The 19,998-nt window shown below is 40.9% G+C and overlaps 1 protein-coding gene across 3 annotated transcripts in view; it reads left to right on the forward strand.

Moving 5' to 3' along the window:
- Window positions 1–19,998, forward strand: part of phkb (phosphorylase kinase, beta) — a 117,948-nt gene that overhangs the window by 67,142 nt on the left and 30,808 nt on the right. For all 3 annotated transcript variants that reach the window (XM_088333953.1, XM_088333952.1, XM_088333951.1), the window contains 2 exons: window positions 13,644–13,727; window positions 19,682–19,786. In XM_088333953.1, the coding sequence (XP_088190079.1) occupies window positions 13,644–13,727; window positions 19,682–19,786 (189 nt within the window). The remainder of the gene's footprint in view (window positions 1–13,643; window positions 13,728–19,681; window positions 19,787–19,998) is intronic.

Genomic DNA, 19,998 nt, shown 5'->3' on the forward strand with positions numbered 1-19,998 from the left:
GAAATTGTGAATTGGCTTTGAACCCTGATTATAGCAAAGGTTCACTCTTTGTGTATATTTCCGAAATGTGAGTTTGTGCCTTCAAATATCATACAAAGGAGGACGCATTGGAATCCATACATCTTCGGCCGGCAGTGTTTTTTGGACTTAATCGGGTATAAGTCGCGGTTGATGGTGGACGCATCAGGTTAGCACTGCTCGTTCTATGCGTTTATACTGTCATTGGCGTCGGTTTTAAGAGTATTGTTAATTATTAATTTTACAATTCTAACCATTTTAACATAGTTAGAAGTAAAGCAGCCGAGTCCTGCCATGGCCGGGCATTATACCGGCGGGCGGAGACGTAACTGCGTGAGATTCTTGCTCAAAGATGTTGTGGCAATTTCGGAGGGAATGTCAAGGACGGATTTTATTAACAAGTTTGTTGAAAAGATTCTGAAGTTTAAAAAGGAGGAGGTACATGCTGTCATAAAAATGACTTCTGGCAAAGGCTTTGATGTGAGTTTTGAAACGGCAGCTCTTTATCAAGAGTTTTGGAATCGCTTTGAGGGAGTGAGGTCCCAGTTTTCAGGATTTACAGTGGAGAAGCTGACTGATAATACTAACAAGATTGTCGTCGTTAGAATGTTTAGTGAGATGATCAGTGCTGATGACGTCTGTTATTGGTTGAGTAGATACTGCTCAGTAAAAGGCCAGGCTATGAAGGTGAGGTGTGAGAAAGGCTATTGGAATGGTGCCTGGAGGGTACCAGTCCAACTACGGCAAGATCCTCAGGGCTTTCAGGGAATGAAACAAATTCCGTCGACTATATTCCTGGGGGAAAACCGTGGCTTTATCCACTATCAAGGGCAACCGAAACTCTGTCGCAAATGTGGTGAGCATGGGCATCTGGCTGAGGTATGTGATCGAATTTTTTGTGGAAAGTGCAGAACAATTGGACATTCCTTTGAGGAATGTAGCAATAACAGAAAAGGGGATGGACTTTAATGATGAAATCAAAGAGATCAAACAAGAACTAAACGCTTTGGCGGAAATAAAGAGCAAAGGCATCATAATAAGAAGCAGAGAAAGAGAAATAGAAGAAGGGGAAAAATGTACACGCTACTTTTTTAAAAAAATTATGGGCAAAAATGAGGGGATTTTTAAACTTCAAAACGAAAACGGGCAAATAACAAAGGAATGTAGTGAAATAACCAGATTGGTCGAAGACTACTACAAAAAATTATTTGAAAAGAAAGAAACATATGAGAATGAAATGGGGCATGTATTAGATCATATTTCAAGATCAGTGCGTCAAGACCCCTTTTTAACATCAGACTTTACCCAAGACCAACTGAATGATTGCATAAAGACTATGAAAAAAGGCAAATCACCCGGGGAGGACGGACTCAACCTCGAATTTTACCGGACTTTTTGGGATATTTTAGCACCAGATCTGTTAACTGTTTTTAACGAATTTTCCAGTCGAGACCATATGCCAGACAGTTTCAGAATCGGGATAGTTACTCTATTGCACAAAAAAGGAGACAAAATTGACTTAAAAAACTGGCGACCCATAACGCTTTTAAACGTGGACTGTAAAATTTTCAGCAAGCTTCTAGCAACACGAATGTCTGTTGTCTTGGGAGACTTGGTTGATCCAGACCAAACCTGTGCCATTGTGGGAAGGAAGATCAGCGACAGTCTCATGCTGATCCGTGACACCATTTGTTATGCAAGAGACAGAAACATGCGACTAGCGGTCCTAAACCTAGACTTTGAAAAAGCCTTTGATCGAGTCTCGCACCAATACCTCTTCAGGGTATTGCAAAAATGTGGTTTTCCCCAAAAATACATCAATTGGGTAGGACTGCTATACCGAGACATCTACAGCAAATTCATGATTAACGGGAATTTATCGGAAGCAATCGAGATCAACTGCGGTGTACGTCAAGGTTGCCCTATGTCTCCCCTTCTCTATGTTCTTTGCATTGAACCTTTGGCACAAATGTTAAGAAAAGATAGATTTGTCGAAGGCATCAATATCCCAGGAAGTGGGGGACAAATTACCAAGTGTGTTTTGTACATGGATGATTTTAATATTTTGTGTACTGACCGCGCATCTGTTGAAAGAGCCCTTGACTTGACTGACCTGTTTGGGAGGGCGTCTGGGTCAAGGCTAAATAGAGAAAAATCACAAGTGAAGTTTTATGGAATGTGGAAAGAGACAGAAAAGGCAGGACTCCCGCTGACGGTGTTAAAGACAGACCAGAAAATCCTAGGGATAAAATTCAATGTGGATGGAGGAGGCGAGACCAACTGGGATGACGTGACAAGGAAAGTTAAGCAAAAACTTGTTTTTTGGTCACTAAGAAAACTGACAATAGAGGGGAAGGTCCTAATCATCAAAGCGATCATCCTCCCAATGCTTTTGTCAATCAGTTTAATTTTTATGCCTAAAAGAAACGTGCTGTTACAAATGGACCGAGCCATCTTTCGCTTTGTCTGGGGCTCAAAGTGGGAAAGGATAAAAAGAGATACAATGAAAAAGAAAAAGGAAAAAGGGGGGAAAGGAGTGCCTGACCTCCAGCTTTTCCTGGGAAGCAAATATGTCTCTCTCCACTTCCAAAACGCTGTGGGCCCACCCAACAACCCGAAAAGTCAAGCAATGACCCGTTTTTGGATGGGCTCATATTTGCGGAAGCTAAAGCTTGTACCAGACAATCGTTTGATTCCAGTTTCGTTTAACTTGCCACCAACACATCTCTTTATCCGGGATTTTTTGAAGAAGTTTGATTTGGAAACACAAGAATGTCACACTTTACAAAACCACAGGGCCCTTATTGCTATTGTGCAAGAGCGAGCTACAGTAAGCCCTGTGCGGGGGCTTGCATTTGGCGAATCCACAACGGTTTGGAGCAACGTCAATCATCCTGCCCTCCCAAACAGACTACGAGACTTGTCATGGATGGTGGCTCATGAAGTTCTCCCAGTCAGAGCTGTAATGCACCACAGAGGAATGTCAGCGACTTCGACGTGCCCTCGACCTGGCTGTGGCGCCCAGGAGTCGGTGAGGCACCTTTTTTGTGAGTGCAGCGCTGCCAAGGTCTTGTGGACAATGGCCGAACAACTAGGAAAGTTCCCGGACTTGCCAGCAGGAGAGGTCCCTGATGCACAGTACGTGCTTTACGGGGTGAGTCGGTCGAGGAGGCATCGGAACGACTTTGCCAGGGACTGGCTCACTCTCGCCGCCATCAAGGACGCCATCTGGACCTCCAGAAACCTGCTGGTATGGAGGTGCAGGCAGATCCCCCCCGTGGCTGTGCTCCAAATGGCTGCAGATACCATACAATCTGCGAGCGGCGGGCCTAGGACGCAGCCATAAAGAAGACTCGTCTGTACCCACCCGGAGGGGGGAGCCGGAGCTACACTGTGGGAGTCCCGGCAGCAACGGCCTGGGTTGTGGAACCCAGAAGGGAGAGGACCCATGCAGAATGGAAAGGACCCACACAGAGGACTGGAAGAATGCTGCTTGGGAGGGTGGGATGGCAGAGCTATGCCCTTGCACAATAGTATTGCCTTTTACACGCTGGTTAACTACTGTTAAAAGAAAATAACTCTGAAATTGTTTCATTGATGTTGAAAATGTCAGGAAAAAATGTTAAAACGTCATATCGTCACGTCATATTGTCAAATATAAAAAAAATGTGAATATGCTTGATGGCTGTGTTTTGCTGCTGTTGGTGTCAGTGGATTTGTTCAGACCGAGGACAATCGACTTTGGCCTGGACGGATCTATTGACACTAACAAAGATGTTATATAATGAAATTGTGAATATGTTTGATTTTCGAGAAGGTTTGTTCAAACCTCACTTTGTGTTTGCTGTTAAAAGCGTAATATTGGAATATAATATTGTGAATGTGCTTAATTGCTGTTGAGATTGTCATGATTGTTTTCTGTTTTTAGTGTCAATAAATTTGTTCAAACCAAAAAAACATCTTCCTCGGTGTATGATCAATAATCACCCGGAGTCGTTACTCGGAGGCGAAAGATGATTCAGCAGAACGTGAAGTTAACAATCCGAAAACGGTGATGATGATGAAGGGAAGGATCACAAGCACGCTCGGTGGCCGCGGTTGCCTCTTTGTCACGTCCCCTCTGCATCCTTCGATGCCTTTCCTCGCTAAAACTCCCTCATCGTGTTGTTTACCCGCCGGGGGTTTCAGAGCGGGAATCACAGGGACAAGTGGTGGGATTTAGTTCAGACTGCAAATTAAAAGAGCATTTTGTAGAGTGGATAACTGTAAAGACACTTTTCGATTTTCCGCCTCCCGACTAATGGACTTTTCCCGGGCTTCAGCCTGACGCTTGTGTAATCCTCTTGGATCCAAATGAATGACCGTTGACCGCCAGTGCACACTGTGCGCGTTAGTGAAGCGTACACAACAGAGAACATAGAGGTGAACATACGGACTCGCCTCTGAATCTGTATGTTTTAAAATGCTGCGGTGGGAATATAAGGTGAAGGAGAAATGCGGTCAAACTATTTATTTTTTTCAGTTAGGCACAGAACATGTAGTCTTCTTTCCCCACAATTATTTTAAAAATGTTGCAATGTATTCCATGCATGGATGCATGTAGTTTTAAAGTTGACTCATCTGGATTGTTTCCTCTAGAGCAGTGACGTCACTGAAGGAACGCAACACTTTTGGCAAATCCCATTAACACAACATGTGAGGCAGTCATTAAACACAGAGATTGTAATTAACAGCGAGTGAATACTGCTCATTTCTGGAGAAATTGGAACTCTGGTTTCTCTGTCCCTAGCTCTTTTGACTGTTCTGTCGAAGTTGCGTGCTTCGACTTTCAAAAATGTTGTCTGGCTATCTCCCTGTGTCAAGGCAGCCAAGAGCTTTCCTGTTTTGTGTGCTCCCAGTTGGTGTTGGTTTTCTGCCCACCATGTGTTGTTGGGTCATCTAGCCTGGCGTTAGCGTTGGTTTATTCTTGGCCGATTCCACTTTTGTCGCCTGGGCTGTTGTCACTTTTCGTTGTTGGTTCTTGGTAAGCCTGGCTGCTCACTTCATGTTTGTTGGTCGGTCTCGTGTTTTTCCGCTGAAGCTGCCGCTGTCTTTCGTTGTTCGGTCCGAGTCAGCCCTCTGATGGCATCCTCTCGTGTGTTATATTTGTTTTAGTCTTCACTTCTCTGATATCCTGTTGGAGGATACCACTTTTGTGGAAGTCCTCAGAACCACCTGCCTTTAAAGCACGGCTGCATGATATGCTATTTTTGCTCAGATTCAAAAAATCCAATTTAATCTCAAAGGATATGACAATAAATTATATACACTCTGGGAGCCTTTGCTCCACTATTTTGGAATGCTCCCACCTGACAACATAGTATGATAGACCTGAATGTCAGGGTTTGTTGACTGCTTGGTCGAAATTGCGCCTGGGGCCCATTCCCCCACACCCCACCCCCATGACTCTATACCTTCTTAATCCAGTCCAAGGCTGGGGATCTGAAACATAGTTTTACTTGATGAACAAGATCCGAGCAGTTACTGTATAACATTTAGTGTAGTTTAGTCGCAATTTAGAATAGAATAGAAGAATAGAATATACCTTTATTATCATTGTTACAAAACGGGTTTACATATTGTGACAACGAAATTTGGCATGACACTCCAGTTTCTCACATTCACAGTGAGGTAAAGAAATCAAGAAGATAAGGAACAGAGAAGATAAGGTTATAAAATACAGAGGATAAGGTTATAGCTATAATTTACACAATATTTACACAAAGAAATGACGGCATGTAGGATGTTACATACAGTTGGTATCGTAAGGGTTTGTGCAATATGCATTTGGTGCAAAAATAGTCAACGTAGTGCAAAAAACAGTGTCAACATTGTGCAAGGTGAGCAGTAAACATAGTGCAGTCAACATTGTGCAAGAAACATAGACATGAGTACCATTTTACGTTCGTATGAGGTAGTGTGCAAGAGTTTTCAGTTTTTTGTGCGGTGTGTGTTTAGGGTGGAAATGGCTCTGGGGAAGAAACTGTCTCTGAGTCCTTTTGTTTTTGTTTAGTGTAACCTGTAGCGCTTGCCGGAAGGCAGCAGGTCAAAGAGGTGGTGGCCGGGGTGAGAAAAGTCCTTGATGATGTTTTCTGCTCTGCTGAGGCAGCAAGAGCAGGCAATGTCCTCCAGATTTATATAGATGTTTCCTTTTTTTCTCTCGATTTACTTCATTATTAATAATGATGTTATTATTATTATTATTCCTATTACTAATTTTCTTTCCAAAGGCTTGTATGTTTAAGGGAGTTGCTACTTTTTAAAATTTGGGGTATTTATTATTATTTACTTTTTATTTGCAACGGGGAAAAAAAAAACTGTACGAATGTCTGATATGTTGAATGTTTTTGTCCATTAAAAAAAAAAGTTAACAATTTTAGGTGTATAGGGGAACAAAACTACTCCACTCATTATTTTTTGAGTCGCCTTGTGTTTTTTTCCCTATGTTTTTGAGTCATTTGTCATTGGTATTTTGACAATTTTTAGAGTAAATAACCAGAAAGTTGATTCATTTTAACATATCTCTGATGTTGTGTTAGGGTTTCTGGTGACCTGTTTTAAGGTTATACAATGTTAAACTGATGTATTTCAGGAGCCATCAAATCATATTACCGAGGAAATATTTGGTTATAAAGGCATATAATGCCTTTAAGGATGTTGCATTAACTATATTGAGCGATAGTCCTTTCTTTTGGGTGTTCAGGGCTCAGTTAGACCCCAGGTGAAATTGACACGCTAACAACGGTCGGTGGTACCCATACCTAACACAACATGAGGGTTAAAGTATGGGTTAATATGGACACAAGTATAGCATTTGTATTTAAAAGCACAAATATGAACAAATAAGGGGACAGTGTTTATAACTTGAACACTAGATTTCGCTGAATTGTTTCCTGCAACTGAAAACGAGTGATGAAGAGCACAAGTAAAAAACAATGGATATGGATAATAAACATGCTTTTTTTAAACTAAAAGTGGCAAACAAAATGGAAATCTAATGCGATAGTTCTGGTGTTTTATATACGCACAAAAACGTACTTTCGCTGTCAGAACCACGGACAAGATACCGGACAGGGCAGGACAGACAGAATCGATACCGGATACTGGATACTGAGGCAAGATACCGGACAGGACGGGACAGACGGGATCAATACTGGATACTCGAGCAAGATACCGGACAGGACAGACGGGATTGATACCGGATACTGAAGCAAGATACCGGACAGGACGGGACAGACGAGCTCAATACTGGATACTGGAGCATGATACCGGACAGGACGAGACAGGGGGATCGATACCGGATACTGGAGACTGGAGCAAGATATCGGACAGGATGAGACAGAGAGAATCAATACCGGATACTGAAGACTGGAACAAGATACCGGACAAAATGAGACAGACGGGATCAATACCGGATACTGGGGACTGGAGCAAGATAGCGGACCGTACAAAACAGACGGGATCGATACCGGATACTGGAGACGGGAGCAAGATACCAGAAAGGACGAGACAGACATGATAGATACCGGAGACTGGATACACGAGCAGGATACCTGACAGAGTCAAAATACAAGTCTCGCAAGTGCAGAGGTTCGTTGACGGACTGACCAGGAGTGAATGAGAACACTGAGTTTAAATAGGAGGCAAGCCAATCAGGCAACGAGCAGCAGCTGGTGCCAGGCGGACGGGTCCAAGTAAGGGCAATGGGCAACCGTGACATTCGCTTCTAAGTAAAGCAGCTGTAGACAAAAATATTAGTCTCGAGTCAAGATGTTCTTTTGTTTTGTTTTGTAAAAACGGTAGGCATTTTTACAGGGGATAAAAGCTGTAGTCTAACGCATAAAGCGGTAGTGTTGCCAGGAACATCGTCACATACAAAATATAACCATTTGTGACAATAGCTATCTAACTACATTGCAAGAATGAGTTTGAAATTAGTTCCGCATAGAAATGAACTCTTTAGGCACTTCCACGAGGTTAAATATCCAAAATCCTGTTAATAATATAAATAAGAATAGAATACTCTATACCTTTATTGTCATTGTTACAAAATGGGTTGAACATACTGTGACAACGAAATTGGGCGTGGCACTCCAGGTTCACATTTAACAGTGAGGATAAAAGAAAACAAAGACGATAAAGGAACAAAGAAGATAAGGTTATAATTTACATAATATAAAGTCAGATATCGAAGAACAAATGACATTCTGTTGTTTTACTCATGACAATTAGATATGTTATCTTTTCATACACACCTCTCTGCATAACTTAGTACAGAGTATACAGTGGCGCCGCCATGGGGGGTCACGCAACCGCACACCCAAAAAGAGGTTCCCGAACCCTGTGGTATAGTGTGTAAACGCATATGTACATTCATTGCTCATCATTCTTCTAAGATAATAGGAACATCAAATACTACACAATTCATCAACATATGTCAGTAGCTATGTCCAAAACTTGACATCACATTACATTTTGCTGAATTTCCGGCAATGCAAAATTATTTTTCTCTTTTGAATGAATTGACTCATTCTTACAATTCTTTCACAAGACATCCATTTCTTTTTATTTCCTGACATATTTTCTCGTATAATATTATCATTTTGGGGGCTTATTTCGTCGGTTGCAAGATACACAACTGTATTTAATCACATTTTTTAGTGGAAGTACAATGTTGGCAACAAGATTCACTTAATTATTTGAATACAACACACACTTTTTCTTCTTTTTTTCCGTGTTTTTTTCTACTTTTTTTAAATTCCTTTAAAAAAAATCTCATTGTGTTTTTTTTTCCGAGCTGTTACTTTTTCCTTTTTCTTCTCTATTTACTTTTTTCCTAGATTTCTTTCTGTTCTTTTTTTCTGGCTTTTTTCTAAATTTTTCCTTCTTTTTTTCCCTCTTCCTTTTGTTTTTTTTTTCTCAGCTATTCACTACTTTTTCATTTTGGTATTTTTTTCTTTTTTTGTTCTATTCCCCTATTCCTTTAAGTCATTTTGTGCATAATTTTACATAATATTTGGTCATGTTGGGATTAAATAAGAAAAAACAACCTGAAGAGCCGTTTAGGACCCAAAAGCACCGGTTCCTTTTAGTGAGCCGAGCCGAAGAAGCCGGTTCTCGACAAACTCTACTAACTTTACTCAACTTCGTTCTACTTCGACATTGACTTCAAAATACCGCATTTAGAAAACAGCGTCAGGGGAACCCGTGTATTTTTACCTTCATGCACTGTAACTTTGACTTAAGTCGCTTCCTAATTAGTAATTTTGAGCCCTCATTTTTGTGCGATGGCTAGATTTTCTTGTGCGCTGAGAATGTGCGAGCAGTGCGCAATTGCGCACGCGCGCAGCTTAGAGGGAACACTGATCAGTAGCCATGTATTTAAGTCTTTGATAGTTTTCCCCTGACCTTTTTACTTCAATAACCTGAAATGATGGCTTTTAGTTTTGGTGTGCCCCCCCCCCCCAAGATTTGAAGTTGCCCCAACTGGAGGCGCCACTGCAAGTGTATACAGAATAACATTTAGTGTTTGTAAAGTCGTCATATAGAAAATATTTCCCCACACATATACTCTAATGCTGTCACATTTTGGACTCTTGTGATGTCATTTTCTCGTGCAAATGAAAACCCACCTAGGCCAGCTGCCTCATTGGCATTCACTTCATAGGAGCTGAGTCGGGTGCGGAGGTTTTCTTTGCCTCCTCCTCTTGTGCGCGTGCATGCATTTGCGATTCCGCTTCATCGTCAACGAACAGATGCCTGGCCCCTCACGCTCCCATCCCCTTACCCTTAATACAGTGTCCTGCTCTTTACTTACTTGTAAGTGTGTTTGATTTTAATTGGAACAACCTTTTGCCATCAAGGCTTCTACGGGAGTTGCACCGGAGGTGCACAGTGCCATCCCATGACTCAGTTGGTGTACTGCAGCTGATTTAACAGCTCACCAGCTACGTGTCATTGGGATTTCCATGACATTCGATTTCTAACTGGCATGTGGAATCGTTGAAAATGTCAAAGATGTTATTACTTTGTTAAAGGCGGTATTGTCTTTTTTTATATTGTGTTATAACTATTGTTAAACTAATGTAAAATGCAAAGAATGTTTTAATTGTTTTAAATGCATGACCAATTATTCCAAAATTGTATCAACTATTTGCCTATAATCTATATAAATCATATCATTAATCAGTGTGCTAATACAAGGCAGATAATTTACTGGTTGTAATTACTTAATAATAGTATAGTAATAACATTATAAGTGATTGTTTTAGAAAAGCATGTGAAAAAGGTAGCTTTACACGCTAATGACAGTACATATTGTATAACCTTAAAGGGACAATGTGTATTATTTTGTGCCGCCTAATGGTAGTGCAATATTAAAACAATATTGATTCAAACAATAAGCAAAATACTTGAATCCATACTTTTTAAATATGTATATGCTTTGAGCGAGCTGATATTACTTTTTTTGTCATCTCGTTGTTACGGCTATTAAACTCAAACCATGTTAAAGGCAAGGCAAAAAATTAATAAGACAAAAAAGATGAAGTTTGGTCACTTTGGGTCTCCAAAGATGGTATTCTTCCTTGTGCTTTTTAGCAGAGAGTTTTGGTTGCATGACACAATACAGTGCCATCTAGTCTTAAAATCATACATACTGTACCAGAAAAAACGTAGTCGCCTAAATAGATAGTAAAATCATAAAAAAGGGAGTATCATTTCATTTAAAAAAATATTGTTATAACTATTGATAAAAAAATGTAATGTTCTTGTTTTACTATGTTTTTTTATAAACGTATTTCTAATATATATAAGCTTAAAATATACTAAAATAAGCAATATAACTCTTGGAAAATAATATAAAACTAATACTGAGTGAAGTGATCTTATGCTATTTCTTTCCTAACGTAAGTTTTCCATCGGTGTGATTTTGACAAAGATTTACCCCCATTTGACAGTTTTTTAATGCAGAAATGTGAAAATGTGAAATGTGTTTTCATCAGAATTAAGATAAGATAATCCTTTATTTGTCCCACAATGGGGAAATCTATTTTGTTACAGCAGTAAGACAAATAATAATGAATATCAGCTAAGAATATCAACAGTATAAACAAGTATTTAGGAAAAAAAAAACATATTTCCAATGACAGGTGTGCAAAATAGGTAGTCTATTTAAAGTAATCCTTACATAGACACTCAAAGACAATCTTTAAGAAAGAATATTCCTCTAAGTCTCCTCGATATGCGACATTCTCAGTAATCTCAAGGGCACGGAAGGCGCCCGCCTGATGTATTCGGCTCACGTCGCAGTTTGGGATTTCGAACCTCTGAGCCGAAGGTGGAGGCAGGTAGGGGCGGGGGTGCATGTCGGAATCGATGTCCAACTCGATTGTCTTTGCATCTCCCGACGCGGCGAATGCACACGGCTGATGACACAAAAGAGGCTTTTAGAGGCGGAGAGGAAACACGAGACTTCGCTCGACTCCTTGGCGTCTATAAATGCTTCCAAGGCACCTTTAGAGTAGAAGGTCAGCCACTTTTGCACCCCCTGTGTTGGCCTTTCACGCAACAGCCTTGTAATTGCTAATGCATTTAAGAGGGGAGCTTAGGTTTGGTAAAAACGTGCCTGGACTGCCAGGACAAAATCAGGACGTTTTAAACACAAAGCAATATTTTATTTCTGTTGATACTCTTGACTGATGGTCACTATTGTTTTTTTGAAGATAATGACAGACATTTTGATAAAAAGGAGCATTTTATCTATCTTTGTATCTATCTATGTATCTATGTATCTATCTAACTATCTATCTATCTATCTAACTCCATCTATCTATCCATCTATCCATCTATCTATTGTCCTGTCTTTCGATACCATATATTTTTGTCCTATCAATTTAATCATTTTCTCTATATATCGTTCGCTCTATTGTATATTTTATGCATCATTCAATGTATCGTATCATCTATCCTTCTATCATTCTATCACTCTATCCATCATTCTGTTCCTTTATTGCTCTATCTATCATTGTATTGTATCGTTCTGTATAATGGTCAATGGTTCTGTCTCTCAATTTGTTGTTATATCATTCTATCTCTTGGTCTATCATTCTCTCTATCCTTCTATCTATCGGTCTATCGATGGATCTATCGACCTATAATACTATCGTACTCTCATTCGTTGTATTGTTCGTGCTGTGGTTTGTTCTATCGTTGTATTGTACAATTCTTCATTCTATTGTTCGTGCTATGGTTTGTGCTATCATTTATGTGTCAGGACAAGAACGGAAACCTGACCCACGTGCGTAACCTTTACCACAAGTTTTATTGAAGGAACGAGAAAGGGCTTCACCCACGATCCCGATCCGGTGTTCGTTCTCAGACTCGGCTTGTGATCCGAACACGGAAGTGGATCTTCTGTGGCGAGCGATGGCGGTGTCGGGGACAGAAAAAAACGGGTCGGTAGCCGGGACAGGAGAGCAAAAACGTGATCGTGGTCGGAAGCGAGTCGCAAGCCAAGATGGGAGAGCAGACGAGATCGAGATCAAAATCGGTTGTAGCCGGAGACATACGGGAGCAAAACAGGACAAGCGGGGGTCAGGGTCGAAAAAGGCTTGCCTTGTATACACGGAGATTCGCAGACGGACTGACAACAGGGGACAGATAGGAGTGGGTTTGAATAGGGACAGAGAGCGAATCAGAGTCCGAGGCAGTTGGCGCCAAAGGAGCAGGCACAGGTGAAGCATATCGGTAATCATGAAATTATGTTATGGTTCGTGTTATCATTTGTTCTATTTTTTATTCTATTGTTTGTTACATTGTTTCATTATTTGTTCTACCAATTTATCAATCATCTTCGATCATTCTTTCGTCCTATTGTTATACCTATACTCTTATTGTTCCATGTACCCTGTCATTCTATCTTTCAACCGTTCAATGTATCGTTCTATCTATTGTTCATTCGTAATATCGTACTATCATATTATCGTTCTATATTTTTGATATTCACTAACATTTTTATGTATTTAAGATGCAGTAGGTATGCATTTGAATTATTTTGATATGATATCACACACACTGTAAAAATGTTGCTCATACCAAGTGTAATTATTCTTTAATAAAATAAGAAAATTAATATAAGTGAACTCTTTCTATCTAGTCGACAATTTGCCACTTGAAAAAGTAGTTTTTGAAAACAAAATATTATCTTGGCGTATTCCTAAATGATACACTCTTTAAATTTTTACTTTTCAGTACCGTAATTCAGAAAGACCAGCAAACAAAATAAAATCTTATTTTTGATGTTAAATTTATATTATGCCTGTCCAGTCAATTTGCATTCAATGTTTTCTCTAACAACGATGTAATATTTGCCGCTGTTGTTTCCATAACCCCACGGGGGGTCTGCTAAGAACACGGCTAATAGAGTAGTGGGGACCTTTTCATTAGCGCCACGTTTCATAAGAGCTAATGATAATCGCAATTCCGGTGGGGGGTCGCGCTGTTGGATGAAGGTAATTTCTGCACCGACAAGAACCAAATTACCTCCACACGTGTTTATGAAAGCGTGTATGCGTGTCTTCCTACAGGCGTACCGTTTCCTGGCCGTCAACAACAAGCTGGGCCTGAGTGGGCGTCCGGATCGACCTGTGGGCTGCATCGGGACCTCTAAGGTATACATATATGAGCGAAACGTTCTCGCCTACATTTTGTAGGATTCCTCCCACGCGTCAAAGCGGAGTTAAGAGCTCGCAGGCTGTAACTGGGTAAAATCATTGTGACCAACAACTGAAATCTATTTTACAGGGTCAATGTTGTTGTACTATGCGATTACAAAATCATATAATATATATATATATATATATATATATATATATATATATATATATATATATATATAAGTGAAGAAAATAAGTATTTGAAACACATTGCTATTTTGCTGTTTCCCCCCACTTAGAAATCATGGATGAGTCTGAAATCTTCACCATAGGTGCATTTCCACTGTGAGAGAGATAAACTAAAAAGTAAAATTCAGAAATAAAAATACATGATTTTTTTTGTGTGATACAGCTGCAAATAAGTATTTGAACACCTGTGTATCACTCAGAATTCTGACCCAGAAAGAACTGTTCGTCCGCCCACTAAAAGTCCACCTGCAGGTATCATCCTGAATTAGATGTACCTATTTGAGGTCATTAGCTGCATAAATACGCCTGTCCACCCCTTACTATCAGTAAGACTTTAACTTGTAACATGGCGAATGAAATGAAATGAAAATGAAATGATCTGCATTTATATAGCGCTTTTCAAGTCAATGAAGACTTCCCGAAGTGCTTTACAATGTGCCTCACATTGACCCACACTCACACACCAAAAGCGGCCGTGCAGCCATGCAAGGCGCCATCCTGCTTATGGGGGGTATTAGGGAGTCAGTGTCTTACCCAAGGACACTTCGACATGTAAGACAGAGGAGCCGGGATTCGAACCTGCAATCTCTTGATCATAAGACGAGCGCTCTACTTCCTGAGCTAATGCCGCCCCAAAGAAATTGCACACTTTTTCTTTATTATTTGCCAGAACAAATTGCCCCTATGCAGGGAGAGTTACTGCTAAAGACCAAAGAGCTGTACAAAGACACCAGTGACAAAATTGTACACCTCCACAAGGAAAGGGCTATGGAGCAACTGACAACCAGCTTAGTGAGCAATCATTAGAAAATGGAAGAAGCGAAACATGACAGTCAATTTCAATCGAAGTGGAGCCCCATGCAAGAAATCACGTAGTGGGGTCCCAATGATTCCAAAAAAGGTGAGGAATCAGCCCTGAACTACACAACAGGTGTTGGTCAATGACCTGAAAAGAGCTGGGACCACTGTTTTCCAAGGTTGGTAATACATTATATTATATCATGATATGAAATAATGCATGGCACAAAAGGTTCCCCTGCCTAAACCAGCACATGTCAAGGCCTGTCTGAAGTTTGCATTACCATTTGGATGATACAGAGGAGTCATGGGAGAAAGTTTTGTGGTCAAATGAGACCCAAATAGAACTTTTTCTTCATAATCCCACTAAGCGTGTTTGGAGGAAGAAGAATGAAGAGTACACTCCAAAGAACACCATTCCTACTGTGATGCATGGGGATGGTAGCATCATGCTCTGGGGTGTATCCTTCCATAATCTGCACCGCTCATCCTCAGTAGGGTCAAGGGCGTGCTGGAGCCCATCCCAGGAATATTCAGGCAGTGAGCAGGGCACATCCTGCGACAATATCTTAGCTGTTCCTAGGACTGCACTCTTCTGGACTGAGGTGTCAGATGTGGTTGCTCTGGTTTGTTGGAGGCACTCTTCCAGTTTGGTGGTTGCTACCCCGAATGACCCTACTACCAAGGGGGGCGTGCTGGCTTTGACATTCCATATTTGTTCCAGCTGCTCTTTAAGCCCTTGGCACTTTTCCAGTTTCTCATATTCCTTCTTCCTGATTTTGGCGTCAGCTGGGATTGCCACCACCCTCTTCTGCTTTTTATCCACCACCACTAAGTATGATTGGTTAGCCAGGAGCTGCTTGTCAGTCTGGAAGTTGAAGTCCCACAGGATCTTGTCCTTCAGCGACCTTTTGTGGTATTCTCCACCAGGATTTAGCTAGTTATATGCTATACTGATTGCAGATGTTCCAGTATACTATGCCAGCTACTTATTAGTGCCTCTCAACGTACGGTAATCCAGCTAGCCTCTTACACCCTCCACGATGTTGTGGACTGTTTCAGGAGATTCTTTGCACAGTCTGCATCTTGGGTCTGATCTACTCCAGTGGATCCTGGCCTTTATGGTTCTTGTGCTTATGGCCTGCTTTTGCACATATGGCCCTGAATTCACAAATCCTGCAAAACGTCCAAACCTCAATGTTTTGCAGGACTTGACTTATAAACACAACCACTGTCTAATGACGATCTGGGCAGGTACAGCAGGAGACGAACAAAATGTAAATGTTGTCTTTAGGAAAAAATAAACATTGAAAAATACAGGATTTTAAGAAAAGATCAATCGATCAAAGCATTACAAAAAGGAAGCGCTGACAAATGTATTGGCTTTGTCTCCCCGTATTTCATGCGAGACATTTTGCCATTTGGTTCCCATCTATGTCAAACTATGTCTGTGCCTAATATTGCCAACAATCATCACACAACTTCAATAAACCAGCGAGAGGTCTATCTTCTTCCTGGGGGGGGGGGATGACTGAAAATAATTGAAAAGCACAGGCTTACCGTTAGGTTTCTTTCAGGTCAGCTTAGCGTTAGCTTAGCATTAGCTGTGCAGCTTTGCGTAGAATAAACATATTAAACTAACACAAATTAATGCAACACAATGCGTTCTCCAACTTAACAAGGTCGAGTATACACAGAAAATCCCAATATAAGTGTAATGATAGCATACCTACACTCTAGTGCAGGGGAGGTGAACAAGTTTGACACAAAGAGCCAACATTTTTAACAGTGAGAGTCAAAAAGCCACACCACGCACTGACCGGCAATAGACGTAACCTACGCAGATGATTGGCAGTCAGTTATATGTCCGGAGCAGCATAAAAACAAATCTGCCAAATTAATTTCAAAATATTATTTATTATTCTTTGTTAACTCTGATGGATTCAAGTGTGTTTTAAGAGGGGGGAAAAATAAATGTGAAACAAGGCAGAGCCTCAGTATATAGAAAATGTGATGAGGCAAAGGGCCGCATGCAGCCCTAGAGCCGCATGTTCGCCACCCCTGGCCTAGTGCTAGCTTAGCGTTAGCTCAACATTAGCTTAGTGTTAGCCGCAAACCATTACATACATTAAACATACAAAGCTAACATAATCTAACAAGGCATGTGTCCCCAACAGCTCAGTGAAAGTGTTGCATCCGTGCTATGCAATACTACAGAACATATCACATACAGTATACTGTATTATCATTATGATCTTCGGTCGGGCCTGATTTTAAATCTTGGCGGGCCATAGTTTGCCCATCCTTTTGATATACAAATGTGTGCTGATGTCATTTCTGTGTCTGAGAAAACAAAGATAGAGACTCTAAACTTCATGGAGGACAACAATGAATCATGCTAGCAAACTCCCCGTCACACCCCCCACTGCCTCATCAAAAAGACAATTTTATAATGGAACATTTATGGAGGGGAAGATGGCTGCCTGCCAGAGGGTATTATTATCATCCGTTTGTGTGTGCGTGTGAGCGCATGAAAAAAGAAGATATTTTGCTCCACCGGTGCGTGGGTGTGAATGTTTTATCCCACGGGAAGTACGACTGATGGCTGCCTTTATACAATACCGTCTACCTGAATTGTCGTGAGCATTTGTCCTGCCATTGTTGGGCGCATTACTGAAAAACAGTAATATCGTTTCTACAAACCCTAGCAAAAAGTATGCAATCACCAGTCTTGGGCAAGCCCTCACTCAAACATACATTGGCATTCAGAAACACTAAAATAATCTAACAAAAACATTGCAAAGGTAAGTAAATGTTACCTTTATAGAGCAGTTGCAGGAAAATAAATATGGAATCACTGAATTCTGAGGAAAAAAATGGAATCAGTGTACTTTGAGTAGAGAATAAGGACACACCCAGTCATTTTCCTTTCCTTAATTGGGCACCTGGCTGAGATTAAGTCTGCTGGTTGGTCAGCAGTTAAAAACAGTGTAGTTACCACACCTTGGAGGGCTCCTGGACTAAGTGGATTGGCTAGACTCATGCCTCAATCAAAAGAAATGTCTCTTCAGACCAAAGACAGGATCATCAAACTTATTGAAGAAGGTCTCCACTCGTATGATTGCCAAAGATGTGGGCTGTTCGGAGTCAGCTGTATCAAAGATTTAGACCAAGTACAAACAGCATGGGGGGTCATGGGAACCTCCTGCGTGGGTTCAAATCCAGCTAAGGACCTCCCTGTGCGTTGTTGTATGTTCTCCCCGTGCTTGCGTGGGTTTCCTCCGGGCACTCCGGTTTCCTCCCACATTCCAAAGACATGCATTTCAGGTGAATTGGCCAGTCCAAATTGTCCCTAGGTGTGAATGAGCGAGTGAGTTGTCTGTCCCCGTGTGCCCTGCGATTGGCTGGCAACCAGTTCAGGGTGTCCCCTGCCCACTGCCCGGAGATGGTAGGGATGGGCTCCAGCCCCCCCGCGACCCTAATAAGGATAAGCGGTACAGCTAATGAGATGAGATGAGACAAACAGCATGGGATGGTTGTTAAGGTCAGGTGTACTGGCAGGCTAAGGAAGACAAACAACTAAAGGCCATATGTATTGAAAAAAGAAATTGCACAGCAACATAAATGAAGAGGAAATGGGGGGATGTTGGAGTCAATGTATGTGGCAGAACCATCCAAAATTGCTTAAATAAAATGGGATCCTCATATAGAAAAGCTGAAAGGAAACCATTGTTGACGCTTAAACAAAAAAGAACAATACTGCAAGGCAATCATGGACTGTGGATGAGTAGATGAGGGTTTTCTTCAGTGATGAGTCACAAATTGGACAAGGTGATGATGCTGGAACTTTTGTTTGGTGACGTTCCGGTGACATTCACAAAGAGGACTGCACCTTTGAAAAACATTATTTTTTCATGCTTTTTATCTGAGTTTGTTCTACAGAATAAAAGGTCTGAGTAAGTACTTGTCCAAGGCTGATGATTCCATACTTTTTGGTAGGGGTTGTAATACTTGGTGCTTCATTTAAAATGTAACTCGTTACCCTCCAGATTACTGACACCAAAAAGTCGCGCATTACTCCGAGAGTAACTATCCAGTTACAAATTACCATATGGAAGCCAAGCCCCTAAAGATACTTTTTAAATACTCACTTTATAAAATAAGTAAGGAAAAACATGTACACCAACATGTGGGAGCAGTGAACCATTCATATTTCTTGGCTTGTGCAATCTTGAGAGCTTGGAAACAAGCACTTAGCCGAGACTCTCCATATCCGTTTTGTCATTGGGCTTCAAGCTGCTCAAATATTCCTTTCTCCTTTTTTTACGTACCGACCAAGACATTTTCTTTTTTTTCCTGGCATCAAGTACTGCAAACATAATTTTATAGATTAAAAGACCAAAATTCATCACACTTTTACTGTAAATTCTGTGTTCATGTTTGCCCCATTGATTGAGTTGTTTTTTTGTTCCTTTTTTTAAGGCTCTCCCCCGCTAAGATCCCCCCACCTCCGCAGTATTAAGCTTGAAAATTCAGCTTACATTAGGAACCTACCCTTCATATTATAATCACAGATGACAAGGGATTATTTCTAAACACCACACTTTTATTCACAAACAATGAGGAAAATATTTAAATATTTTGCCTTGAATTTGTAAACTGGTTTCTTTTAACAGTTGAGTGAACACAGTTTTGCACCTGAACCAAGTCACCACGCTATACAAAGTCCTTACTGCCTTCTAGCAGCCGGATAAAGCATTGGTTTTGCGTTTAAAGAAAAAAAAATAATAACAATGACCTAGAGACGCTTCTTTTCTTTGCCAAACTCAGAAATTTATGGCGGGCCCGATCCGGCCCATGGGCCATATGTTTTATAAGTCTGAGCTAGTCCCAACACTGGTCCTTGTGTGTTTTTGTTGCAGATTTACCGCATCCTAGGCAAGACAGTGGTGTGCTACCCGATCGTCTTTGATCTCAGCGACTTTTATCTGTCACAGGATGTCATGCTTCTGATCGACGACATTAAGGTAAGCAATTATAGGAGCAAACCCCAACCCCCAATAAAGCAGCCTGGAGAGGGATTGGCACCACCAGGCTGTACTCGCCCAAGACACACCACAGGAAGTGCCCCTACGACCCTGTGTGTGTGTGTATATATATATATATATATATATATATATATATATATATATATATATACATTTTCTCTCTCTCTCTTGCTCTCTCTCTCTTGCTCCTT

This window comes from Urocampus carinirostris, chromosome 4, assembly GCF_059441175.1.
Source record: "Urocampus carinirostris isolate Australia breed hairy pipefish chromosome 4, RoL_Ucar_1.0, whole genome shotgun sequence".
In the NCBI taxonomy this organism is placed as follows: Eukaryota; Metazoa; Chordata; class Actinopteri; order Syngnathiformes; family Syngnathidae; genus Urocampus; species Urocampus carinirostris.